Source organism: Aulonocara stuartgranti (assembly GCF_965226115.1).
Source record: "Aulonocara stuartgranti genome assembly, chromosome: 5".
In the NCBI taxonomy this organism is placed as follows: domain Eukaryota; kingdom Metazoa; phylum Chordata; class Actinopteri; order Cichliformes; family Cichlidae; genus Aulonocara; species Aulonocara stuartgranti.
Window position 1 is genome coordinate 25,660,683 of NC_138943.1, and position 21,029 is coordinate 25,681,711.

At 39.2% G+C, this 21,029-nt stretch overlaps 2 protein-coding genes across 5 annotated transcripts in view; one reads left to right on the forward strand and one right to left on the reverse strand.

Annotated features, from left to right (window-relative positions):
- The window catches only part of LOC309707191 (uncharacterized protein), a 26,438-nt gene extending 7,957 nt beyond the window's left edge, over nt 1–18,481 (forward strand). The window contains exons 3-6 of one of the 4 annotated variants that reach the window (XM_082534359.1): nt 15,548–16,552; nt 16,675–16,830; nt 17,159–17,251; nt 18,033–18,480. In XM_082534359.1, the coding sequence (XP_082390485.1) occupies nt 15,548–16,552; nt 16,675–16,830; nt 17,159–17,251; nt 18,033–18,350 (1,572 nt within the window). In that variant the 3' untranslated portion in view covers nt 18,351–18,480. Of the gene's footprint in view, nt 1–3,850; nt 3,895–3,981; nt 5,610–15,547; nt 16,553–16,674; nt 16,831–17,158; nt 17,252–18,032 lie in introns of those variants that run through there. The other 3 variants (XM_082534360.1, XM_082534362.1, XM_082534361.1) reach the window with 3 other exon arrangements.
- Nucleotides 10,748–13,439, reverse strand: LOC309707195 (E3 SUMO-protein ligase ZBED1-like). Its single transcript, XM_082534369.1, has 3 exons — nt 12,551–13,439; nt 11,746–12,365; nt 10,748–11,658 (listed from the first exon to the last, which is right to left on the reverse strand). Exons 1-3 carry the CDS (start codon nt 13,413–13,415, stop codon nt 11,263–11,265), a joined length of 1,881 nt encoding a protein of 626 aa, XP_082390495.1. The 5' UTR covers nt 13,416–13,439; the 3' UTR covers nt 10,748–11,262.
- Nucleotides 18,482–21,029: the final 2,548 nt, after the last annotated feature.

Genomic DNA, 21,029 nt, shown 5'->3' on the forward strand with positions numbered 1-21,029 from the left:
AGACCAAAGAGCTTTCGAAGGACACCAGGAAAAGTATTGTAGACCTGCACCAGACTGGGAAGAGTGAATCTACAATAGGCAAGCAGCTTGGTGTGAAAAAATCAACTGTGGGAGCAATCATCAGAAAATGGAAGACATACAAGACCACTGATAATCTCCCTCGATCTGGGGCTCCACGCAAGATCTCATCCCGTGGGGTCAAAATGATCATGAGAACGGTGAGCAAAGATCCCAGAACCACACGGGGGGACCTGGTGAATGACCTGCAGAGAGCTGGGACCAAAGTAACAAAGGTCACCATCAGTAACACACTACAACGGCAGGGAATCACATCCCGCAGTGCCAGACGTGTTCCGCTGCTGAAGCCAGTGCATGTCCAGGCCCGTCTGAAGTTTGCCAGAGAGCACATGGATGATACAGCAGAGGATTGGGAGAATGTCATGTGGTCAGATGAAACCAAAGTAGAACTTTTTGGTATAAACTCAACTCGTCGTGTTTGGAGGAAGAAGAATACTGAGTTGCATCCCAAGAACACCATACCTACTGTGAAGCATGGGGGTGGAAACATCATGCTATGGGGCTGTTTTTCTGCCAAGGGGACAGGACGACTGATCCGTGTTAAGGACAGAATGAATGGGGCCATGTATCGTGAGATTTTGAGCCAAAACCTCCTTCCATCAGTGAGAACTTTGAAGATGAAACGAGGCTGGGTCTTCCAACATGACAATGATCCAAAACACACCGCCCGGGCAACAAAGGAGTGGCTCCGTAAGAAGCATTTGAAAGTCCTGGAGTGGCCTAGCCAGTCTCCAGACCTCAGCCCCATAGAAAATCTGTGACGGGAGTTGAAAGTCCGTGTTGCTCGGCGACAGCCCCAAAACATCACTGCTCTCGAGAAGATCTGCATGGAGGAATGGGCCAAAATACCAGCTACTGTGTGTGCAAACCTGGTAAAGACCTATAGTAAACGTTTGACCTCTGTTATTGCCAACAAAGGTTATGTTACAAAGTATTGAGTTGTATTTTTGTTATTGACCAAATACTTATTTTCCACCCTGATTTACGAATAAATTCTTTACAAATCCTACCATGTGGATTCATGGATTTTTTTTTTCACATTCTGTCTCTCACAGTTGAAGTGTACCTCTGGTGCAAATTACTGACCTCTGTCATCATTTTAGGTGGGGGAACTTGCACAATCGGTGGCTGACTAAATACTTTTTTGCCCCACTGTAACTGAGACTGCGCCTTTTAGTACAGTGCGTCTTATGGTCGTGAAAATACGGTACGACAATAACGACGGCCGCTTGCATGTTCTGCAAAAAAATGTGCTTTGTCGTATATCTGACGGACAAACACCAAACCAGTTCCACATCACTGAAGTTGCACCATTTTTACAAACCAATTCTGGTTCATCTGTTTCACTCAACAATCGGCCATGTGCGTATGAAAACAAAGGCACTGCGCATGCGCGTTTTACTCATATTCTATCGCGATATTTCATTTTCCTATCGTTGCCTAACATTATACCGGTATTACCGTGAACTGTATAATATGGCCCAGCCCTAGTCACACACAACGTGCTCTGTTTAGACCCAGAGCAAACAATATTGTTTGACCGATGGCCCTTAATATAAAGACTTGTTTCGCACTTTACGTTTCCCAATTTTTCTTTAAGTTATAAAGTTATTTTGTTATTTACATATAGCCTAATAACAACTACTACTACTACTACTACTACTATACTTATTGTTGTTTTAGAGAGGAGCGGTGCTTCAAAGGATAGTTGCAAATTTCTGTCAGAATCTGCAGATTATACAGTACAAATAAAATGTTCACGTTTCTCCAACGCTGTCTTCCCAACAGTTTCACTAACATCTACACTGGATGGCCAGGAAGTGTTCACAATGTCTTCTTGGGCGCTTCTCCGGCACTGATAATTGGCGTATCGGATTTGTGCTGTTCACACTGTCGTACCATGATCGGATATGGGTCGCATAGGGTCAGAAAAGTCGGATTTGATGTGCTTTCGCCTGTAGTGTGAACGTAGCCTTAGTCTTTCTCTTCCTAACTTGTGAATTTTCAGCCACTTTTCTGTGCAGATTACTTTACGTTCTGATGTTTTTAGGCTGTTTTGCTTACACAGCATTACTAAGGCAGATGAATTTAAGTGCCATCAAAAATGCTTAAGCTTGTGTTTCTTTGAGTAGCTGATGGTTGAGGGCTGCTGTCCAATGAGATTTTGTTACTATGTAGTGAAAGCCTCTCTGTGCTTTTGCTGTTACTGCTGCACAACCCCAAAGAAGAATATTGCCACTCCAATGTTTAGGGACTGCCAAGGCTTTCTTTCATCAAATGCTGCTCCTTTTATCTCGTAAACCTTTGACTCAACTTTATCTGTCCATGCCACTTGTTTACAGTATGACATGTTGCTTTGCATACCTCAGACATTGAGGTTTGCGAGAATGTGCCATGCAAGTTTTACCTTTAGACTCTGTTTGCGCATCAGCGCTTTACAGTGAAATGTTGCATCACTAGCTCCCTGTCAGCTAAACCTTTCAGCGGGTCTTTTGCTTTATGGAGGCTTTACTTTGCTCGTCTGCTCAGCATTTACATCGTCTGAAAGTTTTATTGGCCATCCACATTTTGTGCTGACTTCGTTTCCCTTAGCTGTCATTTCTTTAGTTCACTTAGGGTAAGAGACATCTCAAATTCACGGAAATAAAAAGTGTCAGTGAATTAGCTTTTGAAGAACTGGATTTTTTTTTAAATGTCTGCATTCTTAGTAGTCTTAATGGGTTTGACTTGGAAGTAGAGCGCTACTTATTAAATAATTGTTTCAAGTGCACATGCAGCTTAACACCACCATCCGGAATTTATTGATGCATGCTTATTCAAGATATGATGTAAAATTAAGCCTGAGTAATGCTCTGAAGTCCTTACAAACATCCTTACAGCTAGTTTGAATCAGTAGTGATACAATCACTGTTGTTCCCAAAACATTTGATGATTCAGCGATCAAATGGCCTGCATTTGTATAGCGCTTTACTCAGTCCCTAAGGACCCCAAAGCGCTTTACACTACATTCAGTCATTCACCCATTCACACACACATTCACAGACTGGTGATGGCAAGCTACATTGTAGCCACAGCTGCCCTGGGGCGCACTGACAGAGGCGAGGCTGCCGGACACTGGTGCCACCAGGCCCTCTGACCACCATGTTTGTTTGTTCAATTAAATCCCATTCCTGTTCAACTGTGAGAACCTTTTGTTTCCCATTTTAATAATTACTGCTGAATTAACTGCCATAAGTGATCTAGGATATTGACCGATGAATTGGCCGTAAGTTTCAAAAATGAGCAGCCTCTATTGATGAAATGCGGGCGAGTGCAGTCTGAGTTTCTGGTGCTTCAGAATTTTTATAAATAAAAATAGTACAAGTCTGATGGTTAGTAAAAATGTGTATGTAAGGAGTCTGGAGTCTTTTGTACTGCAAAACAGCATTTGGAATTACTTTGTCCAGATAAATGGTTAATCTATTCAATAACTTGATGATTCAATGACTTGATAACTTGATGCTGACTTTGCTTACAGCTATAAGTGGCACTCATTTTGAAGGTAAAGCAGCTCTCACACAAGTTTAGAGAAAAATGTGTCATCACACCAAAGTGAAGGGTTAGTTGGCCAATCCTTTTTCTCAATATACATGATTCCATAATGGTGTCATCTGCAAATATTTGCAGAAATTACTTTTTATGCTTTTAGATGCTTTTATTTGTCTTTTGTTTGTATTTTTTTAGCAATTAAAATTCTTTTCTCTTTCTTTCCTTGGGTGAAATTCTTTGGAAGAAGCTAGTGTGCCCCCTGCAGAAAACCATGCTAGAATTTCCAAGGTAAGAATGGCAAGAACCTCAATAATCACCCTCCCAGCTTGCTAAAAATAATAATAATAATAATGATAATAATTATGTGTCGTACAGGTTGACGCCCATGAAATTCACCAGTGTTGTCCCATCTGAATGCCAGTCGTTTATTGAAAGGCTCAAAGAAGCCTACAGGGACTTTCCTGATGACCAGAAGCCTTTGATAACCAAAATGGGCCTCACAACAGATGTGGAATGGGTGGACTGTGCTTCTGGTAAAGTTCCCAAAGGTTCCCTCCTATCCTACCAGTGCCCTGTGCCATCAAGTCAGGGTTATACGATAAACAGTGATGCTCCCTCTCGGCTGCCGCTTCCTCTATCTCACCATGAACTTGAATCAGTGTCTGCCATTCCTACACTTAGCGCCAAGGAGCAGGAACATGTAAATGCCATGCAGGTCACCTGGGAAGAAGCACACACTCTGGAGAAATCCACTCGTGGCTGTAGGGAGAACATAAAGAAACTGCAGAAGCTGCGCTTGACCAACCGTTTCAGAGAGATCTGCAAACTCAAATCGGGACAAAGCAATATCGAGCATCTGATATTTAAGATTCAGAAAGGATTTTCTCTGAGCAAAGCAGCACAGATAGAGGAGGAAATAAAAAATGAAGCTTTCCAGCAATATTGTCGGCAAATGTGCGTCAACTGGTACCCCTGTGGTTTTGTCGTTCATCCGAATGCTCCGTGGCTGGGGGCGAACCCTGATGGGTTGGTGTACGATTCCAATGAGACCAACAGTTTTGGACTGGTCCATGCTAAATGCGTCAAGTTTCGGAGCTTCATTGATTGCGCTTTCCTGATCTGTCGCAATGGAGTCTTACAGTTGAATAAGAATCACCCGTACTATTGGCACATCCAGGGAGAGATGATGGTTACGGGCACATCATGGTGTGATCTGTTGGTGTTGTCCAGAGAAGACATGCTGGTTCAGCGTATATACCGTGACAACGTCATTATCAAGATCATGAAGAAGAAATTGGACGAGTTCTTTTTCTATTACTTCTTGCCAGCAAATGTAAAGTTGTCATCGACATTATCAAATTAGTGTTGTATGCTGTTTTTCCCCTATGGGCCAGATTAACGGCCAACATAAGATGGGTTAGTGCAGTTTTTTTCTCCACTGCATTACTGAAGCATGCAACACTTTCTTTAATTTTTTCACAATAAAAACATCCTGCTGGTTTAACTCTTGAGCAGAAGAGTTCTGAACCTTTCCAGGTTCAGTATACATGATCAATAGCTTAACTCCACTCAGGTTTTTGTCTAAAATCATTAATACACAGTAACTAAATAGGAGGCTATGGCTTCATGTGGAAAATGCATGTTAGCATGATGTTCTCTGAACATTTGTTTTAAAGTCATCTTTTCTGCTGGCATTATTGTAAATGTAACTTTCTCATTACTTTTTATTGGCGATTTATGTATTTTTTGAACTTCTTAATTTGTGTCATTTTAGTTTAGTTTCTTTAAAAAAATAAAATCTGCCAGACCTTACATGCAATTATTTGTCACTTTCCCCTCCTTATTACTGCATGATTCCACGCTGTAGTCCTGCGTACACTGTGATTATTTTATTGAACTAATCAGTTTACCAATAATTTGCACAGTTCTTTGATTACTTTTTGTACAGTGTTAAACAAAGAGTTGGACTGTTTTTGAAATAAAAAGGTTTAAAGAGAAAAAGATATTTCTGTGTTGGTTTAAAGTTCTTTTAACTATAGAGATTGAAAATGTGATGTCACTCAGGGGTAAGACCGCAAAGAATTCTGGGAACTCGTGGCAAGAGGTACTAGCGCACGCAGGCTTTCAATTGAAATCAGTTATACAGCGATAAAAAGAAACACAAAAAATGGCAAGAAGCTGTTGTATTATTAACTGCAATAGCCGGTCGCATGACAGCCACGGGAAGCCGACGGGTAAAGAGATCGGTTGTTATCGGATTACGTCGTTGAAGAGAAATTGTTCGAGCCATGTTTCCGAAGTAACAAAGAGGCGACTGGATTGCAGCCATTCAAAGACAAAATATAACGTCCCAGAACACTCCAGCTCACAGGTTAGTCTGCTCCAAGCATTTCCACAAAGGTCAGTCTGCTGTTGTAGTTAATGAGTCATTTTTCTTAACATAATTGGTGATATAGGTTACATGCAAGTCTGGCGCTGAACAGAAATTGTCGCTCCTTTGTTTATTGTGCATAAATAGTGAATTGTCCTGACACAATATTGCGTTTCGCTTCTGTTATTACCATGGTACACTGACAAAAACATATACTTTTATTCACAGGATAAAACAGTTGTTTTGTATCACTACACTCAAAAAAATGAACGGGATGAATTGTTCAGTTTAAAATAATTATTTATTTTCATTTTACTTAAAATATATGTCTTTGTTGAGTTAAAATGTTTTTCTAATAAAGTCTACATAATTGTGTCTATTATTGTCTGTACAGAAGACTAATGTGTTACTTGAAGACATAACATTTAATTTAAGTTAATTAGGATTGATATACTTCATATATCCACAAGGTGGCAGTAATCCAACAACAGAGGTCATAAAAAACCAAAGAATAACAGGCTTGGGCCTGCTCATGCGCAAGACTTGAAATTTATCGAAAAAACGTTGTTTTGGCGGCAAGCTGCAGTTGGATTTTCATTTGTGAGAGGTAAGACCACGTCTTTCTTTGACTATGTTGTCTAGTATCTTCATATTGAGCATGGTTATATGTTGTGTTTGTCGCACAAGACATGTTACATATGTTGTCTATGCTTGTGCTGCGTTAGTTTTACTGGGTCTTAGACAAGTTAGAGATGTCAGATATTTCATCCTGTCATCCAAACAAGGGAACCGAGAGACCATTGGAAAGTTGGTGTGTATAGGTATACATCTAGGGCGGTATTTTTGTGCCTCTATTCTGAGCGCACGTAAAAAAAAATTTTAAAAAAAATTCAAGCGCAAATGTTGCATTTTGAGAAAAAAATTCTTGAGTGAATAAAATTTTAATTTGAGCGAACCAAATTCATTGCTGCGTGCAAGAAATGTATTGTTTGCAATTATCCATCTACACATGAATTTGGACACGACGTGACCCCCTCTCACTCAGTTGTTGGTATTAGTGATGGGTCGTTCGCGAACGAAATGGCTCTTAGAGCCGACTCTTTGACGTGAACGACGAGAGCCGGCTCCTTATCGCGAGCCGTGACGGCTCGTGGGGGTTTTTTTGGGTTTTTTTTTTTCTCTCACCCTCTCTCTCGCACTTTTTTCCGCTTCACTCTGCACGCGAGCCTTGTGCTTTACGCTGGGCAGAGGGGGGAGGGGCGGTAGTTACACTCAGTAGCACAGGAACAGAGCCAGAAGGAGAGAGAGAGAAAGAGAGCCAGGGACAACAACTTCACATTAGAAAGGTATAGTAATCATCCACAACTATTTTCGGTTGCAGATGATAAAGGATTCAGAAAGTGCGGATTCATGCGGGCCCATATGACAGAGAATGTGCATGTTCTTTTTGTTTTCATATTATAATTTATATTTAATTGTGTTTTGCAGTGTTTTGTGTTGTTTTCACTTTAAATTTGTAAAAGGAAACAGCTGAAAATTTAAATAGTTAAAAGTTGAAATGTGAATAGTTGATTTTTGTATTATATGATTTATTTATTACATTTTATGTGGCGTGAATAAATAAAAGTATATTTACAGTGGTCCCTAGAGACAAAGCACATACAAACTTCAAATCACGTACGAACTCTGAAGCATGTACAAACTCCAAAACACGTAAAAACACGTACAAACTCCAAAACACGTACAAACTCCAAAACACGTAAAAACACGTACAAACTCCAAAACACGTACAAACTCCGAAGCACGTAAAAACTCAGAAGCACATAAAAACTCAAAACACTTACAAAAGACAACAGAAGTGCTCCAGGATGCTGGGCGCAGTGTTGAGCTTTTGTTATCTTGTGGCTACACAATCCAGCAAGTACCAACGACCGGATTTGGTGTGTGATAGTAACAGGTAGATGAACTTTTTTTTAAATTATTTGAATATATTTGAGTGCCTGTGTATAAATACACAAACAATACACACATGCTTTCAATTGTGTAATTTAAGTGATCTAGTAGCTCTGCTTTGGAAGTTCAGTTCATGCTAGAAATGTGTTTTGGAGTTTGTACGTGTTTTGTCTCTAGGGGCCACCGCATATATTTATATATAAACATATATAAATAAAACCACTTTTTTACGTTAGTAATTCCTTTTGTGCATAATTTTATATTATTGTGAATAATAAATTAATTAAAGCAACAAAACAACCTGAAGAGCCAGTTCGGAGCCGAAAGAGGCGGCTCTTTTTAGTGAGCCGAGCAAAAAGAGCCGGAAATCCCATCACTAGTTGGTATTTGCTCTTGCTCAGATCTCTGCTCTCCAAACTCGATTTAGCTACATTCTGGACCTTGTTTCTGGAAAGTAGTAGCTAGCAAGCTGATTGGAGACTGTAGCAGCCAATCAGAATTTTAGCATCCAAGTCTGTGATTGGTTGGTTGTGTGGCACATTTAAAACGGTGTACAGAGAGTTGAGCGGATCTGATCAAGAGCAAATGCAAACAACTGAGCGAGAGGGGCTGTCATTGTGTGTGTATATGGATAATAGCAAACACTGAAATACATTTCTTGCATGCAGAAATGAAATTTTTTCGCTGAAATTAAACTTTTCTAAGATCAAAATAATTTTCTCCACAAAATGCAACATTTGAGCTTGCATTTCTTTTTTTTACTGCGCTCAGAATAGATGCACAGATGAAGTATGTCCCTCATAGAGCAAACCTGGGAATAAGATGAGATATAATAGTACAAATGATAAAATTTAGTGTGCCTGTTTATCCCAGGTTATTGTAAACAATTGTATTAACTGCTAACATGTTAATATCCTTACTTTGCGGAATGTGTAAGACACATTTTTAATGTTTCTTTGCTTGTTAAAGTGATTAGCTAAAGGGGTTCTAGGATATTTTTCCACTTGCTTTATTGAGATTGCTTTATTGTAATTTGAGAATCACACAAATGTCTAATAGCATAACAATGATAGCATGAAGTTGTGACATTTAAAATCCAAAAATTGAGGGCCAGAAGCCACTGTGACACCATTGTTGTGCTCTATCAGTCATCTGTATTATATGAAAATGGTCTGTAAAGACAGCATGTTTCCTAGCAGAGTTATACATATCAACATGGTTATAAATTAAATTTTGTTAAATAAACACTACATTTTTTTTAAATGAAATTATTGACGAAAAATAACTGGACAGACAGAAGGTCAACAGACCTGATAATTTTTTCTATAGAAAGTTGGCACATGGCAGTGTCAATCTCTTGCTTTTCTTCTGAGTAAGATTTTATTTACTTGTAATTCAATCAATAATTTTTAAGTTTTTTCCTGGCCTTTACCTGCTCCCTCTTATACTGATGTGGTGTATGTGGTATGCCTGTGCTTGCATGTGGTATGTGAACTGTCATACTTTTTTCAAAAAAAACTGTTTTACGAGTTAAGTTTTGTTTACTTTACTTTTATGTCTTCTCCAGATCTGAATGTGGCAGTGTAAAGGTTGCAGTGCAAGGACCTCAACTAGGGGCCAATTACTTAAACATTATAGATTAAAACATCCAGATTATGGGCACTGGCGCCCATATCCTTGCCCATATATTAGTTGTCCATGCACATTTAAGTCATGGAATGCACTCAGGTCCCATTTTTGTAGGATTCATAACAGAGAGAAATCACAGCAAACATTGTCACTGGCCACATTCAGCTGCCATGTTTGTGGATTCTCTGAAGTTACCTCTGAAAAGGAGTATTTTAGTCACATAAATTTGCATCTGAAAGCAAATGAAACGGTCCCATGCGTGTTCAAGGGTTGTACATTTATGACAAACATCTATGGAACATTCAAATCACATAAAAATAGAAAACATCTTGGTTATTCTTACAGTGACTTTAAAGGTGGAATAGTAACAGTAAGAGACCGTTTTAACAGGCCAGCTCCTGAAGGGGAACATGAAGACAGTGAAGTATTTGACGAAGGCCAGGTGGAAGTGCAAGACTTGTCTCAGACTGGGATCTCTAAAAGTGATGAGAGGATGATAGAAGAGAAATTTGCAGTGATGTTGCTTAAGCTGGAAAATGTACTCCATGTTCCAAGCAGTGCAGTGGATGAGTTTTTGCAGGACTTGCACTTCCTGATGAGTTCTGCATCCCTGACTGCAATAAATGCCATAGTTACAGATTTTTGTACAAAGCAAAGTCATATTAATCTTAATGTGAAAGAAATTGAGGATTTGGCCTCTGCAGTCTGCATCTCTAACCCTCTGACAAAAACACTTGGACATATGGGTACACTTGGAACTGCTTTTAAGCGGAAACAGTACTTCAGCAAAAAGTTCCATGTCGTTGAACCAATTGAATATATTTTGGATAAGGAGAGCAACCACACCTACCAATATATACCATTACTGCAGACCCTACAACAGCTCCTAACAAAGAATGGTATAGTAGATGACATAGTAGAAAACTACAATGCTCAATCCAAGGAAACTGAAAGTATGCAACAAGAATACAGATCATTTCAAGATGGAGAATTTTTCAAACAAAATCAGTTCCTGTCTGCTGATGAATTGAGAATTACCGTGATGCTTTACATTGATGATTTTGAAGTATGCAACCCTCTCGGTACTTCAAGAAAGAAGCACAAACTTTGTGCAGTGTACTGGATATTAGGGCTGCACGATATTAGGAAAACCTGCGATGTGCGATAACTGTGATCAGTACTGCGATAACGATATGACTTGCGATAAAATAAATAGCAAAAAAAAAACAAAAAACAAATACATAATTTCCGTTTTACTGCACAGTTTTATTTAATGAAAGCTGCTGTATTAGCAGTGTAACAACAAAGTGCAGTCAAACATTGAAACATTGCCCCCATAAAAAAATTTCTGAGGCTTGAATTCTGAAAGACATCCTTCCCGGTCTCTATAATTAGTTTTAAATAAACATAACTTAAATTATACTGCAAATTATCTCTATGCAGTTGTTCATCATTTTACCACTCACCAAGTAGTTATGATGCAAGTCAAAACTGGAGTGGAAACTTTACTAGATTAAACTATAGGTAAGAACTTGTCTGCTGTGGGAACACACCAAAGAACAATTGTCTACCTTTGTGGTCGTACTGGCCAAGACTAATATTATCAACAATTAAGAACAATGTAGGTAGTGTATTTTTGTAATTTTTTGAAAAAAAAAAAAGGTTTCTCTATCTTGCATTCATCCTTCCTGAGTGAATGTTTTTTATGGCAAGTTCTTGTTAAGGAAAACCAACATGTTTACTCTCCAAGGTTTTAAACATGTGCGCTGACATGTTACTATGTTTCCTGATGTACTAAAAAGTCTCTCTGAAGGTGAGCTACTTGCAGGTATGCAGAGATACTTCCTTGCAAGCTTGCTTAGCTGTGGGAATGTCATTTTGTGGAGTTTCCACCATGCCAAGGGGTCTTCCTCACTGTCTATGGCCGTGGATAGCAAGTAGCTGTTAAGCTCAGCTTCAACAGCTTGTGAGAGATGCATAAAAGAGGAGGTAGGGATTGGAGCTGCCTTGAAGAAACTGCCCAGGGACTTTTTTGCCTTCTTCAGGGGACGACTGGGTGGATCATCTGTCTGGGCCTCTGGTTCAGCGGAGCTTCTCTCCTGGAACAGAAAGCAGATTATAAGAAAAGTAAACATTTTGGACTAAATATGAATTGAAAGGTTTTATATATAAGCATGCATGAATACCTTCTGTGCCACTGCTTCCATTTCTGACATCACTCTGGTCTTGATGTCTGAGACTCGATCAGTGCTGGTGTAGCTGACTTTAAATCTGGGATCCATGAAGCACGCCATGTCCATAAGTTCCTGGGTAGCTGGATTTTCATATTTAGTAATCAGGTACTCGAGGATTTTCTTCTTAATTGATTTTGTCAAATCACTGTCTTCTTCCTTCTCTGCAAGCACCGACGTCTTCATCAGATGAAGGACTGGTTTTACATATGAAACACTAACGTAGCTCTCACCAGACAGGGCATCTGTAAAGTCTTGCAGGGGGTGTAATGCCTGGTTGACAGACTCCAGTACCTCAAGATCCTGCCAAGTAGGAATCAAGTGTCTTGATTTCTTGTCTGCTGAGATGACATCAGAAATGGCCCGCTGCTGCTCCAGGACTCTCTCAATCATCTTCTGCCTGGAACCCCACCTGGTTGGGCATTCTGTGATCAGTGTGTGCTCTGGGAGGTTGAGCTTCTGCTGTGCTTTTTTCAGAGCCATCTTTGCTTTCCAGCTGTGGCAAAAATGTCCAACTAACTTTTTGCAAAGTCCAATGGCTCGGGCAATGCGGGCATCATCTTTGATAGAATTTTCTGGAGAAATAAGAGGAAACAAAAAAACTGTCATGTTTAAAACCTTTTTTTTAAAAAAAAAAAACTAATTGAAATTTATAACTAAAGTTGTCTAAAAAGGTAACATTATCCTTATCAATATCAATTTGATAATAATGTATAGCACATTTTCATTGCTAAAAAGATCTGCCTTGAATAAAACTTACCGATTGCAAGGTGCAGCCTGTGTCCAAAACACTGAAGTCTGACCCAGTTGTTTAGCTCCGTGGCTCTCACAACATTGGCACCGTTGTCTGTGGTGATGCACACTTGTCGATCTTCTTTAAGATCCCAGCTGGCTAACACCTCACGTAATACATGGGCTATATTTTCACTAGTGTGGGAGTCTGGAAAATACACAGTCTCTAGACACCGTGTTTTCAGTTCAAAGTCTTCGGTGAGGAAGTGCACTGTGAAACTCATATATGGTTCCGTTGTACGACTTGACCATAGGTCTGTAGTGCTTGCGTAGTTTTCAGCTTGGCTCAGTTCAAACATGACGGTCTTGCGGCATGTTTCATACATTTGTGGAATGGCGACATGTGAAAAGTAGTTTCGTGAGGGGATGCGGTATCTCTGGTCCACTTTATGTATCAGACTGGTGAAGCCCTCTCTGCTAACTGTATTTATAGGCATCATGTCTTTAGCCAAAAAATGTGTAATGGCCTCTGTTATTTCTTTGTACCGCTTCGACGTTTTCTCATAAGGAATTCCACTTGAAAAACTCTGATACAGAGACGGCTGTTGGACTGCTGCGCTCTTTGTCTTAACATTAGCAACCTTTGTTTGGCTAGCCCTATCTTTCTGGAACTCTTCAAACAGTTCTCTGTGGTTGTATTGAAGATGATGGTGGAGATTAGTCGTGTTTCCTCTGGTGGTTGCCACGAGTGTTCGGCAAGTTTTGCAGAGTACCTGTGTTTGGAGAACGTCGTCTTTATCAAATCCAAAGTACCTCCAAATAAGTGAGGTACTATTTTTTTTTTTAGCCACGAGTTCAGTAGCATTCTCGTCACGCGTCTCGCTCTCAGCCATTACAACTCTGACTCGTTGCTGCAGCGTTGTTCACGCCCGACCTGCGTAGGAGGCGGGCCTCTAATCCATTTGATTGGTTAATGCCGTGAAGGGCTCTATTCGACTGGTCAAATGTGTAAATGGATTTCTTTGATTGGTAAATTCTTTACAGCACGTGTGTAAACATTTTAAGGTACCCAATTATCGCAGTTTACGCCGTCTTTTGCGATGGGCCCATCGCGCAGGCTGATATCGCGATGACAATAAATTTTCGATTTATCGTGCAGCCCTACTGGATATTAAGCAACTTATCCCAAGACCAACACTCCTCTTTGTCATCCATCTACTTGTCAATACTGTGTAAAAGCAGCTACGTCAAGGAATATGGGTATGAAAAAGTGCTTGAACCTCTTTTGTGTGATTTGGCAGTCTTGGAGGAGCATGGGGTATTTGTCCCACAGATTGGAAAAAATATTAAAGGCATGGTACAGTGTGTAGCTGCAGACAATCTAGGTGCTCATGGGATTGCAGGTTTTGTGGAGAGCTTTTCAGGAGAGTATGTTTGTCGATTTTGCACAGGACGCTTCAGCGACTTTCAGACCAAACCGGTACTTTCTGGAGAGTTTACTCTTCGATCCAAAGACCTGCACAAAGAACATGTCAAACATGCAGTAGAGAGTGGAAAGCATTGTGTTGGAGTAAAAAGGCCATGTGTGCTGATGGAAAATCTTTCTCATTTTCATGTGACAACTGGATATCCACCTGACATACTCCACGATCTTTTGGAAGGTGTTGTTCCAGTGGAACTTGCACAGTGTCTGGGTATGTTCATATCCAAAAAATACATCACTTTGGACTCTTTAAATAAAGTGATTGTCAGTTTTCCCTATAAGGGAAAAGATAAAACAAACCGTCCACATATTGTTCCACGAACATTGTTAAGAAAAAATACAATAGGTGGCAATGCAGCGGAAAATTGGACTCCGTTAAGATTGCTGCCCTTCTTGATTGGAGATGTTATACCTGACGGTGATCCAGTGTGGGAAATCATTTTGGATTTAAAGGAGATAGTGGAACTTGCTGTTGCCCAGATCCATACAGAAGAATCAATTGGATATCTTCAGTTCAAAATTTCTGATCACAGACAGAAATATCAAGAAGCATTTCCCAACAAAAAACTTCTGCCAAAGCATCACTACTTGGAACATTACCCTCAGATGATCCGATGTTTTGGTCCTCTTGTTGGATTATGGACAATGCGATTTGAGGGAAAACACAGTTTTTTCAAGGAAGTGGCTCATCATACCAAGTGTTTCAAGAATGTTGCTCTAACACTGTCAAGGAAACATCAAATGCTGATTGCCTATCACTTACACTCATTACATCCACAGAAATCTGGAGTTGAAGTGTCAAGTGCATCAAGAGTTCCACTTGAGGTTCTGAAAGATGACATTTCTCTGCCTATCAAAAAGATGTATCCTGACATGACAGAAGTAAACATGACTAAAAGTGCAGACTATAGAGGGATCAACTACAGAAATAGAATGATCGTTATCTGTGGTTTTACTGATGGGCTGCCTGAATTTGGAGAGATAATCAGATTATGTGTTGTTCAGGGTACACTGAATTTCATTGTCAGCAAGTTTTCGTCTTGGTTTAGGGAGCACTACCGGGCCTTTGAACTGCAACCATGTACAAGTGGCAAAATGTCCCTGATAACATATGATGAACTGGCAGAGAAGTACCCATTAAATGACTACTTCATTGGTCCCCTTCGAATGGTTACATTGAAAAGATATCCTTACATCAAAAGCACACAATGAATATGTGAGTAAACAGCTGTAATTAATACCTTACTCAATATGCACTTTAATCTCACTGGCATAAGCACCTAAAGTAGCATCTGGCTTTATTGTGATGTTCAGCCACTAACTCCTTGTGACTTGTTGAATCTAACAGTCTGTTAGGCCCATCAGTACATCTTCTAGACAAGAAAACCTTTAATCTGTGTTTATGTTGAGATTAGCCAGAATTTTTCTCACTTCTCTGTTAAGTACCGTTGTGAAACATGTTGACATCTCAATTTTAATACTTTCAATTTTGTACGTAGTTACTGGATTTATGTTCATGTATATATATTTTTTCTTTTCTAGACTGAAGCACGGAATCGAATGATGGCTGAACCAGTAAAACTGCGGATCATCCTTGGTTCCAACAATACTGAAAAACTGACGATAGCATCGGGCATGCCAAAGTCTGTGGAGGATCTTTCAGATGAGAGCAAACGTCAGTTTGATATTCAGGGGGACATTAGACTCCAGTACATGGACAGTGACTTTGATAATGAGTTTATCAACCTTAAACGAATGGATGATATTCAGGACAAGAGCACAGTGAAAGTCATCTGTCTGACTGATGCTTCAGACTTTGGTGAAGTTGGGATGAACCAAAGTGGGGAAGAAACGTCACTATCATCTTCTGACACACTATTACTTTCATCCTCTGACTCCGAAACTGCTCGATCTCAGTGGCCTGCAGAATTCCAAATACCAAAGTTTCCGTATGACGTGGAGATGCAACTTCAAAGTGCAAACCAGGCTTTCATATCAAATGGAATTCTTCTGAACCCAGGACACAAACTTAAGTCAGACATTTTAGAAGCTCTAGCTGAGAAAATCATGACGTTTAAGGCATATCCTTCAAACTTGGAAATAGAATCTGTTGCTGAAGCTTTAATCAAAGCACATCCATGCTTAAGAGAACAAGGATCTTTCAGTGGTTTCTACGGATGGAAGATTAGCCTCAAGTACAAGATGGCAAATTATAGGACAAAGCTTAGAAACTTGGGGTGCCCAGAAGTGAGCATTAATTCCCTCAAGCACAAACCAACCGATCGATGTCACCCAGCATATGCTGTCAAAAAACCTAGAAAGGCAGAGGTAAATTTTTGTCCTCCTTATCCGGCTGGAGAGACCCAGGACAGCCTTGAAAGGGAGAGATTGGCATTGCTAACTGAGGTCAAGAAGAAGCATAATGAGATAGTTATCAAAGAGAAGATGGCCAGGACCTTTGCATACAGGAGGCAGGAACTTGTCAAAAACAATCCCATGATCGCCGACTTCAAGATCAGATGGCCAGGACTATTTAGTGTGGCTGAGGTATGAATCTTTATAAATAACAATAAAAGCTGTAATGGCTCCAGTAGTATGTATATGTGTACGTATAGTATATATAAATATAGTTACAGTACAGTATGTTGTGTTTGTTGACATGTTTTTAGGTAGAAGCAGAATTTGTAAGGATTACTACTGCTCCACTGGTTCCGAGGTTTCTTGCACAACTTGACCAATACACTGACCAACTAATAAAAGTCTTCAAGAATAAAGGAGGCGCTGCAGGGAGGAAAATCAGGCAAATTTTGGCCCCAGCCACACAGGTGCGTTTTTCTGTTCGCAGCAAAATGTTATGGCATTATAAGATCACTTTCAAATTTAAACAGCTAGTGTATAGTACCTGTAAGTTCCATTTTGGTATGCAAAAAAAGATGCCGTATTAGTTTGTCTTTCCCTCTGTTGCTTAATATGGATATGTATAATATGGTGGAAACCCTGCCCACATGTTAAATATTCATGTGATCATTAATTGGTCTTGTGTACATGTCTGTGTCAGCAGTGGATATGTCATTCATTTTGCATATACTGTCAGTTTGTGTCATTCTAAAGTATTTCTGTTTTCTCTTTCTGTACCTCTGTCACTCTCTCCAGAATGAAACTATTGAAAAGAGGAGGGAGTGTGTCCTCAGGGCACTACCTCTTTACCTAAATGAAGACCCAAGCATCCTCTTTAAAGAATACCTGGTTGGTAATTTTAGCGTAGTCTTTATCTGTATTAAACCAAATCTTGAATAACTAATGTTGTCACATTGTTATAATTTGCATGGAATCTGTTTAAATGCTTTGGGGAAATGTTAGGAGTTTTCCTGTAATGCAACTCAGGTCAGAATAAATGACACTCAGACAGGTTTGCAGGTTTAACGTGCACATGGGTGAGAGTTCAAACGGAGACTCACACTCCGCAGCAGTCACCACCCTTTATTTATACTCAAGCATGTTTGCGTCACAGTCACATGAATGGAAGAGATAACATATAACAGTAGAGACTTCATCACATGCAGGAAGAGATAACATACAATGGCATAGACTTCGTGCTGAGCTTGCACAGTGTAACTTCTCTAGTAAAAAGAGCAAACACATCTAGAGAACCTCAAATGAAATGTACTTCTATACATAAACATAATAAAATCTTTCAACAGGAATCTTTATGTATACACACATTTCAGGAAGAGTTATGCAATGTAATGCAATCCAATACTAAAAAGTTAGTAATACATAATACTTAGAGGATGCATATATATATAATGGTGATTCTATTTAGTATTTATTTATTTAACATTTTTTGTTAAAACTGTAGTCGAAAATAATGGCGCACCAGGGTGCAGAATCATTAGTCTTCCTGATATTGTGTTTATTTCATTAAAGGGTGACTTTGGCTTTTTTTTTTTTTTAAGGATGCATTTTTCTGTGTTTTTGTGTCTAATTCCCAATGCGATGGGTTTTTGTTTTACTCTCTGTTTTAAAGGATTCTGATGCTACAGCTGTTCAAAGGGAGCTGGAACAAATTACCCTTGGTATCTTCACCATCAGTGTTGAAGGAGGTGATGCCAGCACTCCTCCAGCTGATGTGGGTATAACCATCGAGGGTGTTGAAGTTCTGCATGACCTGGGAGACATGGCCTCTGCGTGTGCGGTCTTAATGGGTGTGATATATGCACTCAATCTCAGTTATCCTCGGGAACTGAAAGCTTTCTTTGAGGTACTTCAGAAGGTCTTCCTTCATCTGGATGCCAGCAGACTCTCAACAAAGGTACAGATGCTCAAGAATAAACTGTATGAATAATCCAACCCTTCTTTTATTTGGATGAATGTTCTGTCAGATGGACAGAAGTTTTTGGGAGGCGAATAAAATGGAAATTTGGTTTAAAAAAATGTTGTTTTTTTTGGTGGGGGGGGAACCAAAATTTGAGAGAGATTTAAAACATTTGTTTGTAAACAATTGCAATTACAGAGGTTTTACTCTTTTTGGGGGCGGGGGGGTTTAGGGCCTACTAAAAGATTATTCAAAGTATTTAGATTTAAATGGTTTCATTGAGAGACGATACAGGATGAATGTGCATTTTGCCGCATTTTAAAAAAGAACAATTCTTTCCATGTTAAAATGTTTGCCACTTGAGTTTTTTCCCTATACAGTGGTAAAATAAATGCTGTCAGTGGCAAGTGTTAAATGAGTTCTGTTAAGCTGCTGCAAAAAACTGAAAACTGGCAAGCTGTTTTATTGTCAGATCATAATGTTTGCATATTTTATTCAAGTTTTATTTGGGATGGTGATATCATTTTGGGAATATTAGTAGACTATTTGTTTTTATTATTATTATTATTATTACTTTTTTTTTTATCTAACCTGGTGACTGGAACCTGTTTATTCTGTTCTTCACAAATTTGTCATGGGATGCCGTCCAGGATTGTGGCTGTTAAGGTGAACAGTTCATTTTGATTTGTTAAAGGCTTTGTGGTCAACCTATTATGTGATCTTAAATGTTTTTTCTTCTGTTTCTGGCAGAGACATTTAATTTAAAATCGTTATTTTTATGGTGCATCTGTGTGCATACTATTAGTTACTAACCTTAATGGGTTAATAATGTGTGGTGCAGCTGTTTTGTTAAAGAATTGTTTAATGAATGTCTTGGCAATAAAGGAAATTAAAGAAAATAAGTGGCTTGTATTAAATTCATTTGTGTGGAACCTGTTGACAAAATAGATTTGTGTAAAACTAATTAGTAAAGCACAATTTTGCTGAAAATATAATATTTTAATTAATCTAACTTAAATTTAACATTTAAAAACCACAAACAAGAAATGTGTTCACAAAACGAATCTAATCTATCTAACCTGTAGATACATAATTTATGTCCATACAACATAACTTGTTTTAGGTGGTCTTAAATATTGCTTGTTAATTAATCCTAAATAGATTTATAAAATTGGCTCACTTCAAAAGGATTGTTTTACTGTAATGCAAGTTTATTAAATTAGATGACCTAAAGATTTTTGCTTTAAACTAACACAATTCAATTTCGTGGAACCTGTTGACAAAATAATTTTAATTAAAGTCAACGTTTCATTTTTTTGAGTGTAATTGCCCAGTGCAATTACAGCATACAATATTATTGTCACTGCTACATTTCTGTGATGGGTACCAGAAATTATTTCTACTACTAATTAATTACCATTGAGCTCAAAGGTCCTATTAATAAACGGTTAACGAATGTGTATTTATGAAGACGATTTGTGAGACTGGTAAACTTACCTTTGTTCGTACGATGGTCTTTACTTTCTACACGGTGCATTTCAAGGTCCTGTACCCGTCCGTCGGTAAACTGTACCTGGGCTTGTTGCAGTGACCTGAAGTTACTAAACTTCACGAGTGTATGCACTCACTCCAAGAACCGTATAATTATAAATATGAGCGTGGTGAAGTTGGGCAGCACGCTAACGTATTTTGTCCCTCTGTGTGCTCGTAAGGATCTAACACTTTCACTGGTTTGATTTTTTCCTCGTATCTTTTCTTTGACTTTTCATTAAGTCTGTCTTTGTACGGACCGGCATTGTTCTCCTTCGTTTTGTACATACCTTTTTGGGGGGCAAAGAAAAAGCAAGAATTTATTGGAACCGAAGAATGAACGTTTTGCGGTGCTGCAAATGCTTCCATTTGATGCAGGTACTTGGATTGTTTTGCCACGAGTTACCGGCATGCAATGCACGAAAGTCACGTGGTCTGTCAATCTCTATTGTCAACTGCTGTTTTTGACTGTGTCAGTCCAACTGACATTACCCCTTACAAAGCTCATTCTTTGACAATTTGATCCATTTCAAGTCATCAGTCTTCATCTTTGAGCTACAATAAAACTGTACCAGGTCTTCTAAAACCCTTTACCATCTTCCCCTTTTTGTATAAAGGTCATTTTTTATTCTTACAGTTCTTCAGTTCTACAGTTCTGACTCTAACTCCTGTTATCTTTCAGATTTCCAGAACTCTTCCAGAACTCAGGAAATCACACGATAGGGTGGGGCCAGGTTTCACAATGAGCTCACCTGAAACCCTGGCTGATTGTGACCCACACCCGTTTTCACACCTTGGCTCATGTGATTAGGTAGAGGATCATCAGGGGGTCCTTTTGTCCCTCTTTGGGGGGAAACTCCCACTGGGTTTAAATCTGGGACTCTCCACCTTTTGACCCTTAGAACTGAAGAAGCTTCTCTGATGAGAGGTGAAACGTCTTCAAGCAACTTAAAGAAGTCCAGACACTTTTCTTTTCAAGCTCCTTAGACTACAATGACCTGGATGACTGAGAACCTTCACAGACAACTCTTCATTATGTTTACATGTACCTTTAACTTCAACCCCAGGTCATATTTGGTATATATTATAGAGTTGCACATTTTGTAAATACAATTGATATGAAGAAGCAGCAAGGTCTAGGTTGGCACACAGCTGTGTTTGTAACAGAAAGTTTTAACT